General features: G+C 38.0%; 1 protein-coding gene across 1 annotated transcript in view; it reads left to right on the top strand.

Annotated features, from left to right (window-relative positions):
- pemt (phosphatidylethanolamine N-methyltransferase) overlaps positions 1–26,899 on the top strand; it is a 109,687-nt gene that overhangs the window by 25,489 nt on the left and 57,299 nt on the right. The window contains exon 3 of the mRNA XM_056236108.1: positions 18,719–18,834. Coding sequence (XP_056092083.1) covers positions 18,719–18,834 — 116 coding nt within the window. The remainder of the gene's footprint in view (positions 1–18,718; positions 18,835–26,899) is intronic.

Here is a 26,899-nt window from a genome sequence, read left to right as displayed (position 1 = left end):
GAGTCTCTCTGTGTGTGTGTGTGTGTGTGTGTGTGTGTGTGTGTGTGTGTGTGTGTGTGTCTGTGTGTGTGTGTGTGTGTGTGTGTCTGTGTATGTGTGTGTATGTGTGTCTGTGTGTGTCTGTGTGTGTCTGTGTGTGTCTGTGTGTGTATGTGTGTGTGTGTGTCTGTGTGTGTGTGTGTGTGTGTGTGTGTCTGTGTATGTGTGTGTATGTGTGTGTATGTGTGTCTGTGTGTGTCTGTGTGTGTCTGTGTGTGTCTGTGTGTGTGTGTGTGTGTCTGTGTGTCTGTGTGTGTGTGTGTGTGTGTGTGTGTGTGTGTGTGTGTGTGCGTGTGTGTCTGTGTGTTTGGCCGTTCTGCTTGTGTTCTTATGCATCACATGCAACATTTATCAGCAGTTTTGATCTACAGTTTGACAGTGCTTCAGTTGCACCATTATCATTCAACACAAGAACAAATCATGCACTTTTTTAACCCTGAAATGCAAGTCAAAGTTTTTGGCTTCGTTTCTCTCTGGACGTGATCATTAATCTGATACTGGATGAATTCCTTAAGATGTCTTTATATCATAATGTGGGTAGATTTTGTTCTTCTAATTTCATGTGTTGTCTGCAGTATATGCGTTTTACATAAAGTATATGTAATATTTAATAACATGTTCATATTTGTTTTTAATAAGAAAGTAAATTACAAGGTATAACCATGGCCGTAGCCAGCTATAAGGTCACCGAGGTCCGGACCTCGGTCATTTTTTTTACATTCAAAAATAAAATGTCAAGCTCTCTGAATGATTAATTAGCCGTGTTTAAACCACCTCATATGAGTGTTTGCAATTCATGTTGCTGCGAGAAGCTGGCGCTGTGAACGGGGCTGGAGAGCGCGTTGTGAATGCGGGTGCAGCCTCCGTGTTGCCAGATCCACTAATGGAAAGGCGGCAGTTGTCTCCTGGACCTGTTTTTCTGATTTAATGTGACACTTTAGGAAGTTATTAAAGTGGAAAGTTGCATGTTAGGTTTAGTGATATATTAATCTTATTTCCAAAACACAAGCTTTGAACTTATTTCGGATTATTATTATTATTTTGTTTTGTTTTGCTTTTTTTTCATAGCAATATCTGGCAACATTTTACTGTCGGCATTAATAATTTTTTTTTAAAAAGCTTATAGACAAACTGTAATTGCATAAAGGTACCACATTCGGCAAGACAAACGCAATGACAATCGTGATTATCTGTAAGAAATAACACTATCAAAAACAATAGCATAATACAGTGAGAAATACTAATACTAGTGAGAGACTACCCCACACATAATTAAATCCAAATTTAACCCTGTATATATATGATGAACATATTCATACTTGTGAACCCGGTCAGGCTAACCAGCATAAGAGAGAAAAGAACCTCAACGGGCATAGGCCTGGAGTTAGATGGCCAAGAGCTTGTGAGAAAACTGCATGGGACACGGTAAACACAGATCTATGCTTTGCATTGGAAAGATTAACTGGTACAGTTGAAAAGAAGCTGGATAAATTTGGGGACATCATTTACGCATATGGAAGTGAGAGGTTTGGTGTGGAAAAAAGGAAGGAAAAAGTACAAACTACTCTTGGAATGTCTAGACGGCAGCAGAAAATTGAAGGGTTAGTTAGAGAAAGGAGACAGCTGAGGAAGCAATGGAAAAGAGCAGAACAAAGTCAGAAGGAGGGACTCAATCTCTTACAAAGGGCCATAAAAGATAAGCTGGCAACATTACGCAGAGCTGAGCGCCTACAGAAACGCTACAAAAAGAAGGAACGTGCGAGGGCTAATTTCTATAAAGACCCATTCAAATTCGTAAAGAAGTTATTCACCAGTGAGAAGAATGGCACTTTAAAAACATCTAGGATTGAGCTAGAGAGATATTTGGAGGACACGCATACAGATGCAAAAAGGCATGAGCCTATGTCAATTCCATCAGACATACCACCTATCAACCCACCAGAATACCAAATGGAGGTCTGTGCACCTAAGTGGAAAGAGGTAGAGCAGGCTGTGAGAAAGGCAAGGGCTTCATCATCTCCAGGGCCTAATGGAGTTCCGTACAGAGTGTACAAGAGTGCTTCAGGAGTTCTGCGAATTCTGTGGAAATTGATAAAAGTGGCATGGGAAAAACAGGTTGTACCTAGAGCATGGCGCAGAGCAGGTGGAGTCTTTATACCTAAAGAAAAAGATGCTACAAGCATCAGTCAGTTTCGTCCTATTTCACTATTAAACGTTGAGGGTAAGATTTTCTTCAGCATTATTGCCCAGAGATTGTCCACCTACCTGTTAAAGAATGGCTTCATTGACACCTCAGTTCAAAAAGCGGGTATTCCAGGGTTCTCAGGATGCTTAGAACACATCAATGTTATCTGGCAACGAATTCAGTCAGCTAAAAAGGAGAGGAAGGAGCTCCATGTGACATTCCTGGATTTGGCTAATGCATATGGTTCAGTGCCACATGAGCTTCTTTGGGCAGCATTTGATTTTTTCAGAGTACCAATGTCAATAACAAATTTAGTGAAAGCCTATTTTGGAGATTTGCAATTCAGTTTCTTAACTCCAAAATTCAGCACTGCATGGCAATGCCTAGAGGTTGGAATAATGGCAGGATGCACCATTTCTCCACTGGCTTTTACCATGGCGATGGAAGTAATCATGAGGGCATCAAGATGGGTAGTAGGAGGAGAGCGCTTGGCTTCTGGGATGCGACTACCACCAATCAGAGCATACATGGATGACATGACAACCATGACTACAACAGTAGCCTGCACTAATCGGTATAATTCGGTATAATCACTTAACAGATAATATTGAATGGGCACGAATGAAATTTAAGCCCTCTAAATCAAGGAGCATCTCGATAGTTAAAGGAAAGGTAGTAGATAAAACATTCTTCATTAATGGTGAGGCAATACCAACAGTTTCTGAGAAGCCAGTGAAGAGTCTTGGGAGATGGTACGATGGGGATCTAAAGGACACAGTTCGGGTGGGAGAAGTTAGACGACAAGCAGTGGAAGGGTTGAAGAGCATAAACAGCTGTGCTCTACCTGGTAAACTAAAACTCTGGTGCTTTCAGTTTGGTCTACTGCCGAGGTTGCTGTGGCCACTGACCGTGTACGAGGTTTCTTTGACAACAGTGGAGAAGCTGGAAGCGTTGGTAAGTTCATACATCAGGAAATGGTTGGGAGTTCCACGCTACCTCAGCAGAGTAGGACTTTATAGTAAAGGAATATTGCAGCTGCCAGTCTCTGCTTTAACCGAGGAGTTCAAGTGTGCCAAGGTCAGACTGGAAATGACCTTAGTAGAGTCACGCGACAAATGTGTAAGGGAGGCAGCCCCTGTTTTAAAAACTGGTAGAAAGTGGTCAGCAAAGAAATCTGTAGTAGAGGCAAAGGCTGCCCTTCAAATTAGGGATATCGTGGGACAGGTACAGCATGGAAGAGGGGGTTTTGGGCTCAGTTTAGCTCCTCCTAAATGGCACAAGGCAGGCCCAGCTCAAAGGAGGAAGCTGGTAGTCAACGAGGTGCGACAGCAGGAGGAGAGGATGAGGTGTATAAAGGCCATTTCACAGGCCAAGCAGGGAGAGTGGATGAGATGGGAGAGTGTGGAACAACGTAAGATGGGCTGGCAAGACCTTTGGTCAATGGAAGAGAGTAGGATCAGTTTCCTTATTAGGTCAACATATGATGTTCTCCCATCACCGCAGAACCTAAACCTCTGGGTAGGAGAGGATCCCTCTTGTCCTTTGTGTTCATCACCTGCCACATTAAGGCACATTTTGACAGGATGTAAGGTGGCTCTTAGCCAAGGTCGGTTTACTTTGCGCCATGACCAAGTACTGCGATGTTTGGCTTTAGCATTAGAAGGCAAGCGCAACATGACCAATAAGTTGCCACCTGTTCTAGCAAAACATTACATGCAGAAGACAATATTCCTCCGCCCAGGCGAGCAACCACCAAGAAAAGGTGTTAACACCAATTCTCGCCCAGGACAACTGGAAGCTGCTAGGGACTGGAAGATGCTGGCTGATCTTGACCAACGGCTTATTTTTCCACCTGAGATTGCCACCACTAACCTACGACCAGATATTGTTTTGTGGTCTGGATCAGCACGCATTGTTCAACTGATATAGTTAACAGTGCCATGGGAGGATGCGGTAGATGAGGCATATGAGAGGAAGAAACTGCGGTATGCTCATCTGGCCACTGAAGCAGAACAGCGAGGATGGAGAGTCCAGGTTTATCCAGTGGAAGTGGGCTGTCGAGGTTTTGTGGCACACTCTACAACCCGGTTCCTCAGAGACGTCGGATTCAGTGGCCAAGAGTTGCGTCGCACAGTAAAGAACTTATCTGAAGCAGCAGAAAGGAGCAGCAACTGGCTGTGGTTGAGACGGAAAGATTCTAGCTGGCTGTGTACAGGCCGCCACGCTACGGTTTCGTAGAGTTCTTGAAAACTTGAAGAGTCTGTTGGTTTGTTTGTATACGTTCCTGTGGATATTGCGTGAATGACGGGTGGTTGGGTAGATATTGTGTTTTGCGGTAGGTGGTATGCCATACGGAACCGTTGTCCACTGAAACTGCATATTAACGCACCAGTGGGGCTCGACAGCCTTAGTCAACGGGTTGGCGCGTATGGTTGGGTCGCGGAGAGATTGTGATATTGTGGTTAGGTCTCAGCAGCAGGAGGGATGTAGAGGTCAGTAAGCTGGGCTGAGTTGAGTGGGGGACGGAGGGGGGTGACTCTGGGACGCCAGAGTCACTGTCGAGCCCTCTTGAGGTGTCGTGGGCTAGTCGACGAAACACTGAGGACGGAAGGTGCCCACTTGAAGACCCTAGAGATGTCCCCTACTCGGTTCAATCCAGATGGTTGTCGTGCTGGTCCTGTAGTTGCAGCCGTCGCGTGCGCTAACGCGCCAAGTACACTGCTGCCGTTAACACCGGACAGAAGGGGAGTCACACTACCTTATGGAAAGAAGCGTAAATGGATGGAGAAGCATAGTTTACTGTAAAGCTACGTCTTAGTTTTGCTTATCTTGGCGAAAGCCGAGTACAAATCAGCATGAAGTTTTAACATCTACTCTCGTGTAATGGAAATCATATATATATATACACTCACAGGCCACTTTATTAGGTACCCCATGCTAGTAACGGGTTGGACCCCCTTTTGCCTTCAGAACTGCCTCAATTCTTCGTGGCATAGATTCAACAAGGTGCTGGAAGCATTCCTCAGGGAGTTTGGTCCATATTGACATGATGGCATCACACAGTTGCCGCAGATTTGTCGGCTGCACATCCATGATGCGAATCTCCCGTTCCACCACATCCCAAAGATGCTCTATTGGGTTGAGATCTGGTGACTGTGGAGGCCATTTTAGTACAGTGAACTCATTGTCATGTTCAAGAAACCAATTTGAAATGATTAGAGCTTTGTGACATGGTGGAAGTAGCCATCAGAGGATGGGTACATGGTGGCCATAAAGGGATGGACATGGTCAGAAACAATGCTCAGGTAGGCCGTGGCATTTAAACGATGCCCAATTGGCACTAAGGGGCCTAAAGTGTGCCAGGAAAACATCCCCCACACCATTACACCACCACCACCAGCCTGCACAGTGGTAACAAGGCATGATGGTTCCATGTTCTCATTCTGTTTACGCCAAATTCTGACTCTAACATCTGAATGTCTCAACAGAAATCGAGACTCATCAGACCAGGCAACATTTTTCCAGTCTTCAACTGTTCAATTTTGGTGAGCTCTTGCAAATTGTAGCCTCTTTTTCCTATTTGTAGTGGAGATGAGTGGTACCCGGTGGAGTCTTCTGCTGTTGTAGCCCATCCGCCTCAAGGTTGTGCGTGTTGTGGCTTCACAAATGCTTTGCTGCATACCTCGGTTGTAACGAGTGGTTATTTCAGTCTCTGTTGCCCTTCTATCAGCTCGAACCAGTCTGGCCATTCTCCTCTGACCTCTGGCATCAACAAGGCATTTCCGCCCACAGAACTGCCGCTCACTGGATGTTTTTTCTTTTTCGGACCATTCTCTGTAAACCCTAGAGATGGTTGTGCGTGAAAATCCCAGTAGATTAGCAGTTTCTGAAATACTCAGACCAGCCCTTCTGGTACCAACAATCATGCCACGTTCAAAGTCACTCAAATCAACTTTCTTCCCCATACTGATGCTCGGTTTGAACTGCAGGAGATTGTCTTGACCATGTCTACATGCCTAAATGCACTGAGTTGCCGCCATGTGATTGGCTGCTTAGAAATTAAGTGTTAACGAGCAGTTGGACAGGTGTACCTAATAAAGTGGCCGGTGAGTGTATATATATATATATATATATATATGGCAAATTCCATTAAAAAAAGGGTCACAGCTTAATGTCCATGGGGAAATGTGGGTCCAATGGCCTAACCATGGACCTCACTAATTTTCAAACCCTGGTTACGGCCTTGGGTATAACCCGGCCTAAGTTATTAAAACATATATCATATATTACATTGGTAACACTAAAGTTACATTATTAACATTAGTCAACTACATTAGTTAGCATAAACTAGCTATGAAAAAATACTTTTATAGCATTTATTAATCTTAGTTAAAGTTCATTTCAACATTTACTAATATGTTATTAAAATCAAAAGTTGCCTCTGTTAATAATATGAATGCACCTGAGCTAACATGAACTAACAATGCACTGTTGAATATTATAACATTAACAAAGATTAATAAATACTGTGACAAATCTATTGCTCAAATGGTTAAAGGGGTCATATAATGGTACATTTTACAAGTTGATTGTAGTGAAATGTGTGTTGGCAGTGCTTGTACACAACCATCATATAATGATAAAAATCCATCCAGTGTTTTTGTTTTAATCTCCTTATATGTTTTCCCCTGTCTCAAATCGAGCTGTTCGAGCCTGTGACGTCACTAGATCGGAAGCCCCTCCCACGATTGTTGATTGACAGAAGGGTTTCAACACAGACCCGCCCTCGCTCGTGAGAGCTGTCAATCATAGTCTGCGCGGACCGGACCGGCGCGGTCATTGTTGATACGCTGGAGCACTGTCTATTAGCAGAATGGCGTCTAAGCGATTGTTGTGTTCTGTTCTTGGGTGTAATAACGAACACAGTCATTTTAATGTTCCTAAACCCGAACCGCTGAAGACGCAGTGGCTGAGTTTGTTTTCGAACGGAATATTCCCCACGAGCAACGTCAATGCTCTCATGTTTGCGCGAATCATTTCACACCAGACTGCTTATAAATGAGGGTCAGTATAAAGCTGGTTTTGCTAAGAAGCTGCTCATGAATAAAGGATCGGTACCAGATATTCGTGTTCCTGCTAAACCTCCAGAAGAACTGAAGTGAGTGTAACGTTTTATTAAACTTTATATTAATATTTATTTAATATTTAAAAACTTTATAATTTATATCTTTGCAAATCGCTAGCTGCACGCTTCACAATGAACGCGTCTAAGGTTTACACTCAGGGTACATTACGGCATGTTTTCTATGTATGACGTTCTCAATATAACTCATAATCCCACGTTTATAATGAACAACGCGTTATGGTTATTGTGTTATTGTGTTACAAACGGTGTACGCCAGAGCTCTGGTGTACGCACAGAACAGAGGGGCGGAGTCAGCAAAGCTCATTATCATTTAAAGTCATATGCACTGAAACGGCGTGCTGAAAACAGAGCTGTTTTTGACCAGGTAAAATAAGTGTTTTCTTACAATACTAATGAGAATTTTAATTAAAGTATATTACAAACTTTTAATTTAGACCCTAAAGAATCAAATTAGCTTGTACAAAAATGGCATTATATGACCCCTTTAATCCATTGACTTATGAGAGCTTATTGTAAAGTGTCATCATTACGTTTAAATAATGAAAATGTATGTTTTATTTATGCATCTATGTATCTAATTATAATTGCTGATCACATATGCATTAAGAAGAGGGATGCACAATAATAAAAATATTTCTTACATCACGTAATGGATGAAAACTGATAACTGGCCGATATTAAAGATCTGTACTATTAAATAAAAAAACATAAATCAATATTTTTTGGCAATTTTTCCTGAAAGTAATGATTCTTCAGTGAATTTAGGCATAACACCAGTATAATATTCTCTATGAAAAATGGTTAACTATTGATTAATAAACGATGTGGTTCTAATATTTCATGCATTGTCATGTTTTTTAACTCTTGTTTTGCATATTACGTCGTGTAAAGCCCTTGAAAGGCACCGTTCAGCATCCAGTGTGCTTTCGCTGATGTGTTTTCCATCAAACGACGCTCTCAGCGGGATATTAATGCAGTATTTTGTAGTGTTTGCTGCGTTCCCTTACAGGAATGTTGTAAAGCGAATGCTAAAGGCTTCACAGGCGTCTCTGATGGAAAGAGCAGCAGGGAAGATGATGGAGAGGCTTTGGGCCCAATTAGACAGCAGGATTATGTTACATAAGGGTTTTTATCAAACTCTGGAGACGAGGAGATGCCCTCCTGATGGGCCTGAAACACCACTCGCTCCTGCCTTCACAATCTGATCTGGAACAGAGAAAAGAGGATAAATGGACCGATGGATGGATGGGTGAAGAGCGGTTCACAAATACACTTAAAAATATATGAATATAAAAAAGAAAAGAAAAGAAAAAGAGTGAAAAACATATGAATATATTTGAAATATATGTATGAATATATTTGCAAAATATCCAATAATCCAATAAATATTAAATAATAAATCAAAGCAAGTAACATTTATGTATTCAATCATTTAGTCATTTAATTAGTTATCTATTTATTCAGTAATTTATTGACTGATTTATTTATTCTATTTCGTCAGTCAATCATTTATTTATTTATTCAGTGAATTATCAATTTATTTTTTCAGTCAGTCATTTACTTATTTATTTATTCAGTCATTAAGATTCACATTTGTAAGTAAAATGTTTCATGTAAGGAATTTTTTTAATGATAATACAGGTGAAACTCGAAAAATTAGAAAATCGTGCAAAAGTTCATTTATTTCAGTAATTCAACTTAAAAGTGAAACTAATATATTATATAGACTCATTACATGCAAAGTGAGATATTTCAAGCCTTTATTTGTTATAATTTTGATGATTATGGCTTACAGATATGAAAACCTTTTCACAATATTCTAATTTTGAATGTGGGGTTTTCATAAGATGTAAGCCATAATCATCTCAATTATAACAAATAAAGGCTTGAAATATCTCACTTTGCATGTAATGAGACTATATAATATATTAGTTTCACCTTTTAAGTTGAATTACTGAAATAAATGAACTTTTGCACAATTTTCTAATTTTTCGAGTTTCACCTGTACATGTTTTTTCAATGTTGAAATTCGTTCTGAAAGACATTTATTTGTTATTTTTGAATAAAATTTCATTCGATTTTTTGTTTGAATAATTTTGTTGTGTTTTTTGTAATTCTTAGCTTCCTAAAATATATAAATATAGTCAATATATAATTTTTTTGTTATTTTATTAAATCTAGTTAAGCGAAATAAAAATGAGAAGTGTTGCTTTTGGCGACTAGCTGAAATAAAATAAGTTTTATTTCAGTTTATGTTTATTTGATTTCAGGATTATTATTATTTTTTGTGCTATTTTGTATCTAATACAATTACATTAATACATTTCAAAGTGTGACTGAAGTGTCCAAAAAATCCATTAGCATGTTTACCAAGAAAGTCGTGTTTGTGTGCATCTCTCAAATGGTAAAATCCTTTCCTCTTAGACATCTCTTTTATATTCATGATGACCAGAACATTACAGGGAGAGAGAGACTGAACATTTGCTGCAGAAATCTCCCATAAATGTGTGTTTTGTTCAAGTGCTGATCTGTTTTCCAGAGTATGAACAAAACCCAGGTTACATTGACATTTGATGCAATCGTGATGCCAATGCACGGGTCATCAAGTACGTACTTTACCTTGATGTCAGATTGCCACAGATACAGACACTTGAGAAAAGCTACTTTTCACAGATGTAATACAGACAGAAACCCCTCACAGACCCATTTTACCCGCTTCAATTACTTTTAATAATACCGGGTTCTCCCTTGATAATCTCTAAGCCGAATGAGCCACTCTTGTGAGCGTCTGTAATAGATGCTTTCTTCTAAAACACAGTAAAGTAAAAGTTTTGTCATTGCATCCGCAGATTGTCTTTATTCCACATATGGACGCTAAAGCATTTTGTCAGCTACTTGACGTGCACTGTTGGTATTCAGTTTCCATTTTTAGTAAATCTTAATTGGATCCTAAGTGGTTTAGTTCATATTTTTGTGTTTCAGCGTGGGGGGCTTGTCATTCTCCGAAGCCGCACAACGATTTAATTAACAAAGCTTCTAATAGACTTGTGAATCTTTGTTGGTTTGAGACTGGGAAATGTAGCTATGAGTCATCGCAAGCATGGTCTCGTAACGAGACTTTAATTACGGATATTGTCAGTGTAATTACAGACTGCAGGCTGGATGTTGTGTGCGTCACTAGAGGATTGAGTTCAAGAGAGATTCAAAACGCCACCGTTTATGACGTTTCACCTTTCAGATTGTGTGTGTGTGTGTGTGTGTGTGTGTGTGTGTGTGTTTATACTGATTGAGATCTTTTCACATTCATCTCAGGCGACGTGTGTTAAACTCACCATCGTCTTTTGAGATCTTGTGGTAAGAGGAATAAGTTACGACCCACATATTTAGGCCTAAATTTAAGATTTATGTAATTGAATTACATATAAATTGAAAATGTTTCCAATCAAACAAATGGTTAACACCTCACAAATCCTGATCGACTTTTGAGATATAAGTGTCACTGTAAAAAAATGTTACTGCTATTTAATTAGAAAAATGATGGTAACAATATTACACATAATATTTTTGAGTTGTTAAGGCTTGATTTCTTTCATGGAATCTACCGGAATAAATCATGTAAAATCCCCTTAATTATTTAGTCTATGGTACAATGAATTTAATATTTGTAGTGAAATGTGCTTTTTTATTTTAAGTTGACGCTCAAAAGTGTCTGAATAAGAGTGAATGGAAATAACCTGTTTATATTTTAATTTGAGATATATTGCATTATTAAAAGACTGTATGCCGCTAGACCAGCACATAACCAAACTTGTTACTGCACTAGCATTATAATAAAGTTTTTGCTCAACGAACAAAGCAACATGCTTCAGCGTATCAATTATTCACAACTATAAGCCCTACTCTTCTGCACAATGGTAACGATCAAAACTTCAACATAATAGAAACTCTTTCAAATCAAACATAACTGAACATTAAACATTAACAGATGTTTCCCTTTACTCAAAAACACATAAAATAACACTTAAAGGTGCTATATGGAATCTAAAATGAATCTTTTTTTTTATTGCCTGTGTGTGAAGGGGTTGTAATCACACATTACAATGATCCACTTGTCGAGTTTTGCTATTACCTCTGAAGGCCAGTATTCCTATTTCTATGTGAAGTCTCCGGGTCGGATTTACTGCGAAATCCATCGGATGTGACGTGCACGCGCGCTCCCGAGACTCTCTCCTTATATACAGTCTATGCGACGACATGGAGTCTGATAACACCCAAACACGACCTGCCTCCAGCACAACACACACTCCAACACAAACTCCAGCACAACACACACTCCACACTCCAGCACAACACACACTCCACACTCCAGCACAACACACACTCCACACTCCAGCACAACACACACTCCAGCACAACACACACTCCACACTCCAGCACAACACACACTCCACACTCCAGCACAACACACACTCCAGCACAACACACACTCCAACACAAACTCCACATTAATATAGAAAACAAAACAAAAATGTATCTGCTGAAGCCAGTCAGGCCAAACGTGAATCGGATCGACTTAGGACGAAAACACGGATCAACATCGGCAGAGCGTTTGAATTATGGAGAGACCTCCGCTATTTTTATTGTGATAAATTACAAGTTTTCAGATATGCTGAAATAAATAATGGTAAACTGTAATGAAATAGCAAGGTAAACTACAACATATGAGACATGAAATGAATACAAAAGACTGTTTCAGGATAACAAAAAGTAGGTGCTTTAGGATGTAACTTTTATTTTATGTACTAGATCTACTGTCTAACGTCACTCATCCCACTACTATCATATTGTTTATAATGTTCAGTACAGTAATGTTGCTTCCTACGATCTTACTGTTACACTGAAATTGTTCAGTCTAGTTCACTAACCGTTTTCGTTATCATGTTATACATTCACCTATGTTGACATTGCTGATTGTGAAAGATACATGAATAGTTAGTGAAATGCCTTATGCTAGATAACACCACAAATGTAACGTTATCATGGTACGAGCATGAAGCATTAGTTCAACGTCAAGCTGATAAAAGTAGCCTATTATTGTAACGTTGCAGTGGGAGTTTACATGAGTTTCCAGCATGTTGTGTGACGCTTTCTCCGTGTGTTGAAAGTCTCAGTGTGGCCGGTACCATGAGTGATCGCTCTTGTAAAAATTGGTTGCAATCTGAAACATCACAGATAGAGGCCGCTAAAAAATACATATAGCACCTTTAATTTCAATATTTCCTCTCCATTACCAGCCATGTGCAAAGCATGCTGGGAACTAACAATGGTGTCTCTAAATAAAACCGCATAATTGAGTTAATTCTCTTCAAATAAATTGGTAGCCCTTTTTCCCTAAATTTATCAGCTTAATCGGTTCCTCAATTCAAGCCTCAAAATTGTGTTTCCTTAAAAAAAATTGGAAAATGTATCTCTTGGTTTTATTAGTGAAATGTTCTCAATATTTTCTATACAACACTGAACCACAATTTTCTTAATAAAATATACAGAATATTTTTAATTATCACATTTTTTTAATGAAAATTACAAGACCCTTGACTCATTTTTTACAGTGAATCGATTGTAAAATCGATTTTCCATGTCTAAAGACGTTTCCATTTTCAACGCCAAATATAGGCAAATCCACGGACACCTAACAGGCATTAGGACGAACATAAAGAGGGCGCTTTAGACGCACAAGTCAGCAATATTTCTGATGATTTATTGGCGTGAAGTTTCGTGCACAATGACAAACAGGAGCGCAACATTCTCGAAAAACAATAAGCAGAGTTCAGTGAAAAACATGACTGCAGGCTTCAACGTGGCTGTGTTTACGATTAGAAATGTCAAACAAATTTCGCCAACGTAGGCGATTGTAGCCCGAATTTCGACCGGAGGAGTCGTGTCTGGCAATTGTTGGACTGATTTCACAAGTGCTTCACAACGCAATCACGCAGAGCGTTCCCACAGCGTCATCTCGACGCAAAGTCTCCTTCCCTCTTCAGGGAACCGAGGTTACAGTCGTCACCGAGGCGTTTGCCCCTATGGTATCGAAAATGGTACAGAATATTTTTCAAGGTTATCATATCGAAGTTGGAAAATCCAGTATCGCGACAACACTAGCTGAACAGAAACATTACAACTGAAACTGAAATCAAAATGAATTCACCGTAAATAGCACACACATTTTGTTAAACTAATAAAAATGACAAAAGCACATGATAAAATAACCAAAAATGTAACTAAAATTAGCATGAAATCTAAAAATAAAGCACACTTCTTAACTGAATATACACTCTAAAAAATGCTGGGTTGTTTCAACCCAAATTTGGGTCAAATATGGACAAACCCAAATGTTGGGTTAAAAATGTAATTAAAAAGTTGGGTTAAAATTTTTAATTACATTTTTAACCCAACATTTGGGTTTGTCCATATGTGACCCAAATTTGGGTTAAAACAACCCAGCATTGTTTAGAGTGTATGTAATTGTTTTCACAATGTACATATAAGCAATTTTAATAATGCATTTTGAAAATATAGCCTAAGTATTTAAATAAAAATCTAATATATCCAAATAGTTAATTATAAACAGCCATGATTATTTTTTTTATTTTTTTGACAGAAATCTTACCTATGTATGACTGACAAAAATGCATCATTTTAAGTTATTATTTTGTTTAGTTAAAGTTAGTATTAGTTAGATTGTTTTTCTCAAAACAGTGTAATCCAAATAATTGGTCATTTATATCCAGCTCAAGTACACATATTAGGTTGGCACAATTTGTCATGTTTCATTGCGTTATTATCACAAATAAAACTATTGACTCCAAGCACAACTACACAATATGCTTACAAAATCCTTATGCAAGTTTTAAAATATTTAAATGAAGGGTGTCCATTTTATCTTAGGCCGTACATCAATACTGCATGTACGCAAAATATAATTATCACACCTTTCTATAATTATTCATATGTGTAACTTTGTCTTTGTGCCTGAAAACTGAAAGTGATTAAAAACTGATTTTGCTATTGTAATGACTACACACATCTGTAGCAGCACGTTCATGTTTATTGGGTCAAAAGTGTCCCGCTGCAGACCAAAGAAACACTTTTATAATCCTGGTGGCGTCCTGACATTTACGCCATCGCTGCATGTTCTGTTCTGTTCTGTTTGAGCGCCGGCGTGCATAATACACTTCTAATGAGGACTGGACTCTACTAACACACACACACACACACCGCTGGATGGATTTCTGTCCAACTGCTTAAAATTGAATCCTAATGATGCTTTATCATCATATTAATATCATCATCTGCCACTGGCTTTGATTTCCATATACAGGACGTTCAGTCCATTGAACAATGCATATTAGCCATCCATAACTTCTTCAGAAGTAGTAATCAAATAATTTTGATGTAGTGCACTTGGTTACTCGACAACCCTTGATTGAGATTATGAAACGAACAAATTGTGCAAATGTTTCTGGAAAGTCTGTGTGCCAAAATCTCCACTTTCATTATAGGACAGAACGACCGGTCCAAAGTAATCCTGTCCTGGTTCCAGTTTCCATAGCGTTTCCCAAAGCTTTTGCCCAGGCGTTGGACAATAGTTGCAATTTAGTTTGATGTTTGAGTCCCAGTCAAGTAGGCTAAATATATATAAATCACACTATAGAATTATATTTGTTTGTTTTTGACAGGTAGGAAGGATCATGTGAAGACTGAGTAATGATGCTGACAATTATATCACTGGATTGACATTTTACAATGCATTCACATAGAAAACAGTTCTTTAAATTGCAATAATATTTCTGTTTTACTGTATTTTTGATCAAATAAAAGCAGCCTTGGTGAGCAGATGAGACTTTCAAAAACATTTAAAAAAAATCATAATTATTACAAATTTTGACTGGTAGTGCATGTATATATACATTTTTAAACAGTGATGTTACAACAGCCTATAATTTCAGATTGAATTATGTTTGAAATTCACATCTAATTCATGGATTAAGTAAAACTCCTTAAATTATAATAAAGATTAAATTAAATAATAAATCTGGTTGGTTGATGATTAATTTCTTAATAATATTTGATATCTTAGCTTTTACTGTCCAACATAAAATAAATTCACATCAATATCCAGTTGATTATTTAAACTGAGAATGCTTCATGGAATAAATGTTGATGTTCACGATTAATTAAAGAGATTTTGAGGTTTCTTGACATTCATGGTCATGTAAAATGGAAAACGTTTAGGTTAAAATAAAGTTAAGTTTCTGAGCTGATTTACAGCTGGTGGTTTCATTTATTTGGCAAAACACCTCGAACAAATTGCTGTTTTACTCCACGTTCTGCCTCATTTATTCCCATCTTGTGAAATACGAGTCTCTGCATTAGCCGTTGCTATTCGAGAGCATGCAATAGTCAAAAGTTTTATTTTTCCCAATTAGCAGGCTCGGTCACCTGGATTGACCTACAGGATTTGCAAAGCAAAACAAGTGTGTGTTACTATATCTGCCAGTAAAACTGTTTCAGGTCATAAGCACCATCTGGCTTCTCATCGACCTCTCAGAAGTTGTTCATTAGAGCTGCCCGAAACTCTTAATCACTTTATCAGCTGTAATCGCTGGTGCCGTGACCCGGGCTGAACTGGGAATCGCTGAAGAGAGACTCTCTGCTCATTAATTATGTGTTTCAGCAGCTCTAATTCAGATAAGAGCCCAGAATACAGGCACGGACTATGAATATCCATACAGTCAGGAGAGCGATTGCAAACCAAACCTCAGCGTGTGTTTGGAGAGGATCCTGAAAGAAAGAGAGAAAAGCTGGAAACGGGCTGTTGTTTGTACATTATGCATGTTGGAAAGGGAACATAAACTCAGGTTGTGTGAGGACAGGTCGCTTCAATTATTGTGAGAGAGATCCATAAAAGAATATGATGACGAGACTTGATCTGAATTGCTGAATATGCTTGACATCAATTCTTTATAAAATATGCAAACGATTGTAAATATATTTAGCAGTAATTAAACAAGATAACCTATAAAGTTATATTTAACTTTGGGTTTTGTTATGAAATCTACCATATATGCATCAAAAATATACATATTTTATATTATTAAATAAATATAGTATATTTCTGTATTATAACATTAATGGTGACTGCATGATTTTATATATAGTGTGTGTGTGCGTGCCTGCGTGGTGTGCGTGTGCAATTTTAAAAATAACCATATTTAAAATGGTTGAATTGGACTGGATAATAATGAAAAGTGACCTCATTCAATAATGTTAAAAAAGCATCCCATGAGCGAAACTGTGATGCAATAATTTAAGGTAAAGACTGTTTTGTCTCACCCACTGAAATATCAAAGCAATGATACTGTTATATTTTAATTATCTAATACAGAATACTTTAGACTTCAAGTAGGGTTAATGTTTTAATTGTAATTGTAACACTCTGACACTTATTTTAAAGTGCCCCTGTTATGCTGTTTTCGGAAATAGCCTTTCATGTAGTGTAATATAACTGGTTGTGAATGTAAAAGGTCTGCAAAGTTTCAAAGATCAAAGATAAATGGAGTTATTGTCTCCTAAAAGAAAGAAGTGATTCTGAACCGCCTGAAACGAGTCGTCAGTAATTCAGTCTCACTTCCAGCCGAACCTGCGTGTGTTTGTAACACATTTGCATAATTACAGTATCTGGTGTTGATTGGCTGAGCAGCGTCTCTTAGCTCCGCCCTCAAACACTGTAGTGTATCTGAGACTGGGAGAGTTCGGTTCGTGTTGTTCGTGTCGAGAAGACGCTGTTTTCTGCTGACAAAGCAAATCCACTTTGATGAGATCGATACGGTAAAACCCACGCCATCGTTACTGTTCGTATCACTGTGTGTCAAGAGCTGAGATTCACATATGATAATGAGCGTTTGGTTTCCGACACACACTGTAAGTGGTCGATTATTAATGGCCGTCTGACCAATTAGAGCAAAGTGACCAATCAGAGCAAAGCCAATCACAGCAGACTGGGCCGTCTGACCAATCAGAGCAAAGTGACCAATCAGAGCAAAGCCAATCACAGCAGACTGGGCCGTCTGACCAATCAGAGCAAAGTGACCAATCAGAGCAAAGCTAATCACAGCAGACTGGGCCGTCTGACCAATCAGAGCAAAGTGACCAATCAGAGCAAAGTAACCAATCAGAGCAAAGCCAATCACAGCAGACTGGGCCGTCTGACCAATCAGAGCAAAGCCAATCACAGCAGACTGGGCCGTCTGACCAATCAGAGCAAAGTCAATCACAGCAGACTGGGCCGTCTGACCAATCAGAGCAAAGCCAATCACAGCAGACTGGACCCTCTGACCAATCAGAGCAAAGTGACCAATCAGAGCAAAGCCAATCACAGCAGACTGGGCCGTCTGACCAATCAGAGCAAAGTGACCAATCAGAGCAAAGTCAATCACAGCAGACTGGACCCTCTGACCAATCAGAGCAAAGTGACCAATCAGAGCAAAGCCAATCACAGCAGACTGGGCCGTCTGACCAATCAGAGCAAAGCCAATCACAGCAGACTGGGCCGTCTGACCAATCAGAGCAAAGCCAATCACAGCAGACTGGGCCGTCTGACCAATCAGAGCAAAGCCAATCACAGCAGACTGGGCCGTCTGACCAATCAGAGCAAAGCCAATCACAGCAGACTGGGCCGTCTGACCAATCAGAGCAAAGCCAATCACAGCAGACTGGGCCGTCTGACCAATCAGAGCAAAGCCAATCACAGCAGACTGGACCGTCTGACAATTAGACATTTTTATGCAGATAAAGTTTAAACTGATGTATTTAAAAATGCACCACCTGAATACACTTTAGAACTTTTCTCTTTGTGCCGTCTGACCAATCAGAGCAGAGCAGCTCTCAGAGGGGCGGGGCTTAGAGAGACTGAATCCTTGATTGACCCGTTTCAGACACTGAGAGAAAAGAGCTGATGCTGCAATGTGTATTATGAGAAAATTAAAGTGTTTTTTGACCTCGGATGCATGTAAACCTGTTGTAGGAGACTCTAAAACAACATTATGAGTCTTTATAATAGCATCATAGGGCTTTCTTTTAATATTATATTCGGTTCTAGTCTTTCTCACTATAATGGGACATTTATTAGTTGTAAACGTTTCTTTCACCATTAGATGACAGCTAGATTTGTGGTGGTCTCAGATATTATATTTGCCCTCAAATCTCCCTTGATAATAAAGAATGGGTCTCAGAACCTCATTAAAGCAGGTGTGTGTGTGTGTGTGTGTGTGTGTGTGTTGATGTTTCAGGTTGCCAGATGGGAGCACAGGACCCGAGGCCTGACCCGGCTCTTCGGTGGCCCGTATGTGGCCTGTTATTCCCTTGCTCTTCTCATCCTCCTCCTCAATGTGTACCGTAGCCACAGGTAACAACATCCACATGTGTGTTATTTGATCATTTCTCGTCACGGCTCAACTCTGTATCGCCATCAATAATGTTGTAAATTGATCAAGTGACCCATTTTGCACCATTTTACATAAGACCAAAAGATTCACTGTTTACTTTGCAGCCTTTTATTGATTCCATCAATAATAATAATACTGTGACATCTGTCTGACGTGGTCATGTGACCACCAGCACATTCACTGCTTATTTCATTCGGTTGGGTCTCTGGAGTATCTCACCGTTGCCATGGCAGCATTCGTTTCTGGTGTGTGTGTGTGTGTGTGTGTGTTAGACAAGCTGGTGCTATTTTCTACCCCGTTCTGAGAGTGTTGCACAGACACTGAATATACTTCAATCCTGTTACGCTGGACACTTTGAGCTTGCTAACTTTTCCAAAAGTGATATGCCTTTTGTTATCATGCAAAATATCAGTATTTCTATAAACGGGTATTTCAGAAGTATGATCTAACTCGTGCACATAACTTTGAAAGGTGAAGAACAACCATCATGCCTTCCTTGTCAAACTCCAATGACTGTTGAACACACTTTACCGGACTGCACTGTTTTTAATGTAAATAGACACATTTTTATGCAGAGAATGTGTATTTAAAAATGCACCACCTGAATGCACTTTAGAATTTTTTTCTTGTATTATCCTTAATTTTCTTATATAGCTATTTGTTAATTGCATGATGTTCCCATTTGACCCAAATTATAGCAAACGAAAAAAAATCTATTGTAGCATTTCTTTGAAAAAGAGGGGAAAAAAATTGATAGCTTTGGTCAGAAGAGATAAAAAAAATAGAGCTGCTTTTAATTATTACAAATACTTAAGACATTATTCATCATTTAATTTTTTTTTTTTAAATTTGGGATTTTTTTTTCCGATTTCATAGGGCCCTACAATTTTTGTTTTTGTTAAACTTTTATTAAATTGTTGTTAAATTGTATATGTTTCATGATCTCAATTAATTAGACATGCTTTTTAATGACTAAATTTGAATTTATTCATTAAAATGGAATTATAAACATTATAATGAATAAAACACAAAAAGGAATTCAGAAAATTTTAAATCCAGAAGAAAAAAAATGGAATGGAATATAAGCGGGGAAAAAAGGGCCATCAGGAATTTTTTACCAAGTCTGTGGAAATTTCCAGTTCTTGTTAAGAAGTGCTGCTATTTCCTCGTTTCCATGCGTACGACCCGCCTGGCAGCAAACCAGGCTTGTGTTACTGTGACTGTATGGTTATTATTTCCATGCCAATGGAAAAATGTCCATCTGCATCTGTGTATTCACTGTTCCACGTGAGGGTCTCGTACTGAGACAGGAAGAAAAGAAAGAGAGAAATAGCTAATGTGCTTTAAGGATCTGAAGTCAAGCCTGACGTACTAGTTCAAAAAGAAAGTAAAGTCTAGTCTTTTAATCTGAGCCAAGAGTCCTGCTTTCAACCAAGAACAGAATGACGAACAATCTGATTTACATGTGACTGACCAGAGTGCTTTCCACACACAGCGCTCGGCCGATATAATGTGTGGTCGCACTTTACTTGAAGCCTTTATGTATAATGCATTATAAAAATCATAGAGCGGCATGAAAATGCCAAGTGGTTCGTACCTTTGGAAAAACACTAGCCACAGTGGATGGTGTGCAAATCAAGCCCTGATTATAATTATTCATACAATGCATTATGAGGTCCAATTCAAGACATAATTAATGCATTACAAATATTTTAATAATGCTTTATATATAAATGTTTCAAGTAAATGTGCAACCTGTTGAAAATCGCATCTATTTATTGAAAGAAGATTTACTGTATCAGCTAGACGACCTTCAGATGAGGAATTATGCACAAGCACGTCTTTTAATTTGTATGCATCTGTCTATAGGGAGAGAATGAACACATTTCTAATCCCCCAAACAGACACATCTAAAGCTATTAGCATGTGGATTAACATCTATTATATTCAGCCACATTACATTTTTAATTAGATTTACATTAGTGATTACTCTGAATGCATTTATTATTGTGTATGTGATTGCACTGTGATTGCACACAAATCCTAAAAGAATTGATGCATTGAAAGGCTGTGGATGAAAGCTATTCATATCATCTGAAGATTCACGACGCCGTCGGCGATTAAACAAACCATGTATTTCCTTGGAGGAATAAGTGGATGAGGAAATAATGATATAATTGGTTATGATTGGTTTGTACGATAAATCACGCCTCCTGATTTCATGCTTGTTCGTGAATCGGTCTGAATGAACAAAATAATTAATGGGAAGACTGATTCATTAAGAAGTAAACAACTCAGACACTTAAATATCAAAATCAAACTGGAACCTGTGGGGTGAAACTAAAGGTACGTCTTGGTGATCCAAAATATATTTATTTATTTGTTTTGGATCAGTATTGTTTCAATTATTACTGCCTTTAGTTATTATTTTGGAATATGTCAAATTTACTTGGAATAAATGTAAAAATGCTTAAAACACTAACTTGATGAGATTTTTACTTGGTTTTAATAAATAGAACATTAATTAAATTGTTAATGTAAAGATACAAAATAGATTTTTTTTGTTGATGTAATGAACAGAAATGTTTTTTAAGCAGGAAAATGTGACAACATAAATTTACATCTGATTTATAAAAAAATAAAATGCCTTTCACAAATAGAATTTCATGTTGAAAGCACAAATAACTTTCCCTATGAGGTTATTATTGATTTGTCTCATGATAATACTAGACTGTTTTACGTGCAGTTTGTTCTGCCAAAATACAATTTCAGCACCTAATTAAACATGGATCTCAGTGCATTTATTTCATTTAGGGAATTAAGGGCATTTATCACTTCATTTCTCTAATTGTGGACCCATCACCATGTTCTCACTCAATGTTAAACTCATTTGTTCTGTTCTAGACTGTAAAAAAGCGATAAGCCATGAGAAAACATGTAGTTTTCAATAGCTGAGGTTGTTAGGCACGAAATGCAAAGAATCGCCTGTACGGCTACAATTGCGTATTTCTTTTATAAAACACTAGCAACAGCAAATATGACAAAAGTATTTCAAAAGCTATAATCAAAATATTGGTAGACATTTTGAAATACTATTCCTTTTGTCATATTTGCTAGTGTATAAATGCATTATGCAAAGAATCGCCTGTATAGTGTAGCAATTGCATAATGCTTTATAAAACACTAGAAACAGCAAATATGACAAAAGGAATAGTATTTCAAAATGTCTACCAATATTTTTGACTATAGCTTTGCAGCAGCAAGTTTATTATGACTATAGGCAGTGGTTTCGTTTTAAAAGGGTCATGACTGGATTAGTCTATTCTTTTAATATGTTCCTTGTAATGTTAATACATTTTTTTGCACACACACACTTCTGAACATCCATTCTGAAATGATCAATTATTAGGCTTGTCAGTAAACAGCCATATGATTGGCTAACGTCATTGCATAGGACACCGTATCAACGCTCACTCACTGTTTGAAAACATTACAGTATCGATATAAAACCTGAGAAAGCATTATGAAATAATTTACTGATGTTTTGTCTGTCAGATCCAATACACTCGCGGCTTCATCTGTCAACTAGAGTTTCTCTGCAAACTCTCCATTAGACACTGCCTCGTTTACAAAACTAAATGCTATTAAAATGAACCATCCCATTGTTTCCAACGCTGATCTTCTGAAGTCTGTGCAGAGACGCAAACCCGGGCCCGTTTTCATAAACAATCTTAATGCAAAGAGTCGCTCCTAGTGACAAAATTCTAAGAAAATTCTTTAAAATTTGGGCGTTTACTCTTAAAATTAAAAGAAAAAATCCTAGTAAAGAAAAAAGTAATTCAGAAAGCATCTTACCCCTTAAAAGAGGTCTTAAGGTCAAAGTTGTTAGGAGTACGGACGAGGACTTTTAAGAGGCTTAAGAGTTTCTTCAGCAGAGGAGAGATGGCAGAAAGATGAAGAGGGAGAAGAAATGTGTTGCAATGGATGACAGTGAGTTAATGAGACGCTATAGATCGACACCCGGCCCGAATGTTTCTTTAAGGATGGCCTTGTGTTCGTCCACTAACTGGGCTCACAGTAAACACTGTTCCTCTGTCCAGTCTGGCTTTCTCATCCATCTTGGTTTTGATTCCATGTTTATTACATTAAAACCAACATTCAAACCACCACTTAAATAGACAGCAATCAGTGTAATTGGAAAGAGTGGAACAAGGTTTATCATTCTAAGCCAATCAAATACCTTATAGGAAATTAACAGCATGGTAAATAAAAAAAAGGATTTATATACACATATATAATCTGTGTGTGTGTGTGTGAGAACGGTGAAATAGGAAAAATTTCAAAGTAAAGGCTTACTTAGAATAGACCCTATACTTAAAATGACTCTTTTTTTCCTTCTTGGACAACCAACCAATCACAGTCTTCAAAAGATTGTGTCACACATAGCAACGGGGTCAGCCCCGCCTCCTCACTAAGATGAACGTTTGTGTCTTTTCCTTACTCAGAGTTGCTCTCAGATCGGTCCCGAATCACTCTTAAGCGAAGACTCCTACGTAAAAGTTTTTAAGTTATTAGTTAAAAACTAATATATAGACTCATTACATGCAAAGTGAGATATTTCAAGCCTTTATTTGTTATAATTGTGATGATTATGGCTTAAAGCTTTTGAAAACCCCAAATTCAAAATCAGAATATTGTGAAAAGTTTTTCATATCTGTAAACCATAATCATCACAATTATAACAAATAAAGGCTTGAAATATCTCACTTTGCATGTAATGAGTCTATATAATATATTAGTTTTAGCTTTTAAGTTGAATTACTGGAATAAATGAACTTTTCCACGATATTCAAAACATTTTTTATTCTAGTTTCACCTGTATAATCCTTTCACACATGAGCTTTCCTTCACCGTACAAGAGAGTAATTTCCGATGGTGAAGCTGTGCCATGTCTCTCCATAACCCGAACATGACCTTCTCATTCTCTCTCGTCAGGCATTTATCTCTATTGTATCCGGTGTTATATAGAGTTCTGTGGTTTCACGCAGTGGCGTCATGCCCATTCAAAGTGAGGGGGCACGTGCCCCCTCAGATTTTTCCTCCCTAGGGTGACCAGAAGTCCCGAAAAATTCGGGACAGTCCCCAAATCTAAGCTGTTGTCCCGAAACCGGCCTTAATTGTCCCGAAAATTATACTAAAGCAAAATCTTGATATAAAATATTAAAAACTGTCCGTGGAAGTTGAGTCGTCCTGCAGCCAGCCCCTTCCAATTGCAGCAGCCGCAGCCGCGAGGACAGTGAATGTGCAAGCAGCCAGTCTAAACTTTAGTTTTTTTACGCGCGTCATTTGCTCTTGACGCGCGAATGGATTCAAAGTGTTCACGCGTAGGCTATAACTAGACGCGGTAGGCGCGAATTTGACGCGCTATTCGCGTCTGGTGTGAACGCAGCATTAAAGGAGTGATTGATTGGTCGCGTCACTGTGTGCAAAAAAAAACTTCGTTCGGGCCTTATAATGTCTGATGTCGGGTTAGGCCTACACAAAGCAAATCATCTACAAAATTATTTAGTTTTCCTATTTAATGACCGACAATTTAGTTGTAATAATAATTTTGCCATAAGGCTTATTACCGTTAGGCTATAGCCTGAAAGGTCTGGTTTAGCCTACACACTGTTACAACAGTAACACATTTTTTTTTCACAATGACATATGAGTTCATGATTTTAATGTTTTTTTTTTTTTTTGGCAGACTAAAGACTAATGACAGACTTTGATCTTTGAATTAAAAAATATGTTTGGTTCAGGTTTGAAATTCATTATCTTTTAATGTAGTCTAATATCATAGTAGGACTACCCCCCAAATCCCTACAGCATAGTTGTTATACAGATCGCTATACATATTGCATTTGATTTGATTACTTTTTTACATTTCTGTCAAATATTAACCATTTTCAAATAAACGGGGTAGTGTTAACCTTATTCAGCACTGAAATCTGTCAAACTTCTTTTAAAGTCCTTCATCACATATTAATATTAAAATAACTTAATTTCAGAGCACCACAAAGTCAGACCTCAGCACCTTTATGTAGGCTACCTTTAATGTAAGATCGTTCTTAGGTCACATACCAATTTAAAATCATAACATAAAAACTGCAATGTGTTTTTAAAATCATGTGTAGTAGGCCTAAGTGTACAGTAAGTGTGTGTGTAAACATGCTTTAATGAAGTAGACTTCAAAAGCTTTTGAATTTGAGCTTACAGTTCTTTCATCAACCTGTCTTTTACATAAACTTACAAAATAGATACTTTAACTTAGTCCTCAGAATCAGATAGAGGAGGGTTGCTGCTAGCTCCGTTAAGGTATTTCTGTCCCTCCCAAACTGCATTGAAATGGTATGTTTAGCAGCCAGAATTTAAAAAAAATTCAGGGGGAGAAACCCCCTGACCCCTCCTAACATGATCCATATCACCCGTCAGAAAACAATTGCAACGTCTCAGATTGTGCCCCCCCAGAATTTTGGCTTGCATGACGCCCCTGGTTTCACGTCCACCATCCTCGTCTGTCACTCCATTATCTAACATGAAATATGAAGATCTGACCTCTATTGAGCAGATCTGACTCAACCTCAGTTATGTGTGTGTGTGAATATATAGCCCATTTATTTCACTGACCTTCCTTTGGCCAATTACACACCTGCGTAGAGTTTCAGAGATGAATTAGGATTTCTTTGAGAAATGATGTAAGAATAATGATGTAAGTGATGTTTTTATAAAAAATGATTGCGTTAAGGCCATTTCATCTTCATCTCTTGGGTTTTCCGCACGTCTAAATGAGTATTTTCAGGAGAGGAACAGAAGATGCTCATCTTCTACTCGTTTAAATGGGTCATTAGCACAAACTGTCCTGTTTTTCACACAATTTCAATCGCCCCCTTCACTTTAAAGCAGGAGGAAACCTATACCTATACTGTACAAAAGAAAAAGGCATTTAATTACAGACTTGTAAAAGTCAAACACTTTGTTTTTCTTAACTTTTATTCAATGCTACAATAACAAGAGGTATTACGTGTTTTTAACAGCATTATCTGCCAGAAGAGAAATACATATGAAGATAATGCATGAAGAGTAATAAAAAATAACTAAAAATTACAAATAATATATTTAATTTCCTCTAACTGCACTGTTTTAAAGATGCCCACTCCGCACCTTTTTATCATGTGACCGACGAACATTTATCCGGTGTGTTGTTCCGTCCCTGAATGAGTTCGAGTGTCGCTGAGTCAGCACATCGTGAGTGTTTTATATCTTGGGAAAATAAAGCATTGTGAACTCATAAATACAAGAGTCTTCACAAGCAGATTTCCTTTGATTCCTTTTGAGTGTTTTGTCTGTGTTTATTCCTCGTCTCTCAAGACATGCCAATATAAAGGGAGAGCTTTAAAGTTTGACGCACAAGCTCAGAACGATCAATATCAAGCCCTCCTTGATAATAATATGCTTTTATTTTCTCTCTGTATGCTGTCTTTCTGAGAGTGCACAATAAAACTCTTCTCAGAAGTGCCACCCAAATGTAACGCACATGAACACAATGCGACATGTGACATATCTGTGTGTTTTCTCTGATCGTCTCCTGTTCATTGGTTTGATGAAGCTTGTTGGATTATCCTACTAAGAAAATGTATCTTATATGAGAGTAAAAATCTGCGTTGGCTAGTGTAATGTTTTTGAAAGGAGTCTCTTATGGCCATTTATTTGATCAAAAATACAGAAAAAACTGTAATATTGTGAAATATTATTACAATTTAACATAATATTTTAATATACTTTAAAATATAATTTATTTCTGTGATGCAAAGCTGAGTTTTCAGCATCATTACTCCAGTCTTCAGTGTCACATGATCCTTCAGAAATCACTCTAAGAAAGTAAACGCATGTGTCTCAGTATATTGGATCCGTGCATTCGCTCCTAAAGGCCCTAATAATGGTATTAATATGCGTTTTGGTCGATCGGATCACAAATGGACG

Source organism: Rhinichthys klamathensis, unplaced genomic scaffold (assembly GCF_029890125.1).
Source record: "Rhinichthys klamathensis goyatoka isolate OS25496 unplaced genomic scaffold, OSU_Roscu_1.1 h1tg000438l_1, whole genome shotgun sequence".
NCBI classification, from domain to species: domain Eukaryota; kingdom Metazoa; phylum Chordata; class Actinopteri; order Cypriniformes; family Leuciscidae; genus Rhinichthys; species Rhinichthys klamathensis.
This window is presented reverse-complemented; position numbering and strand designations above follow the sequence as displayed.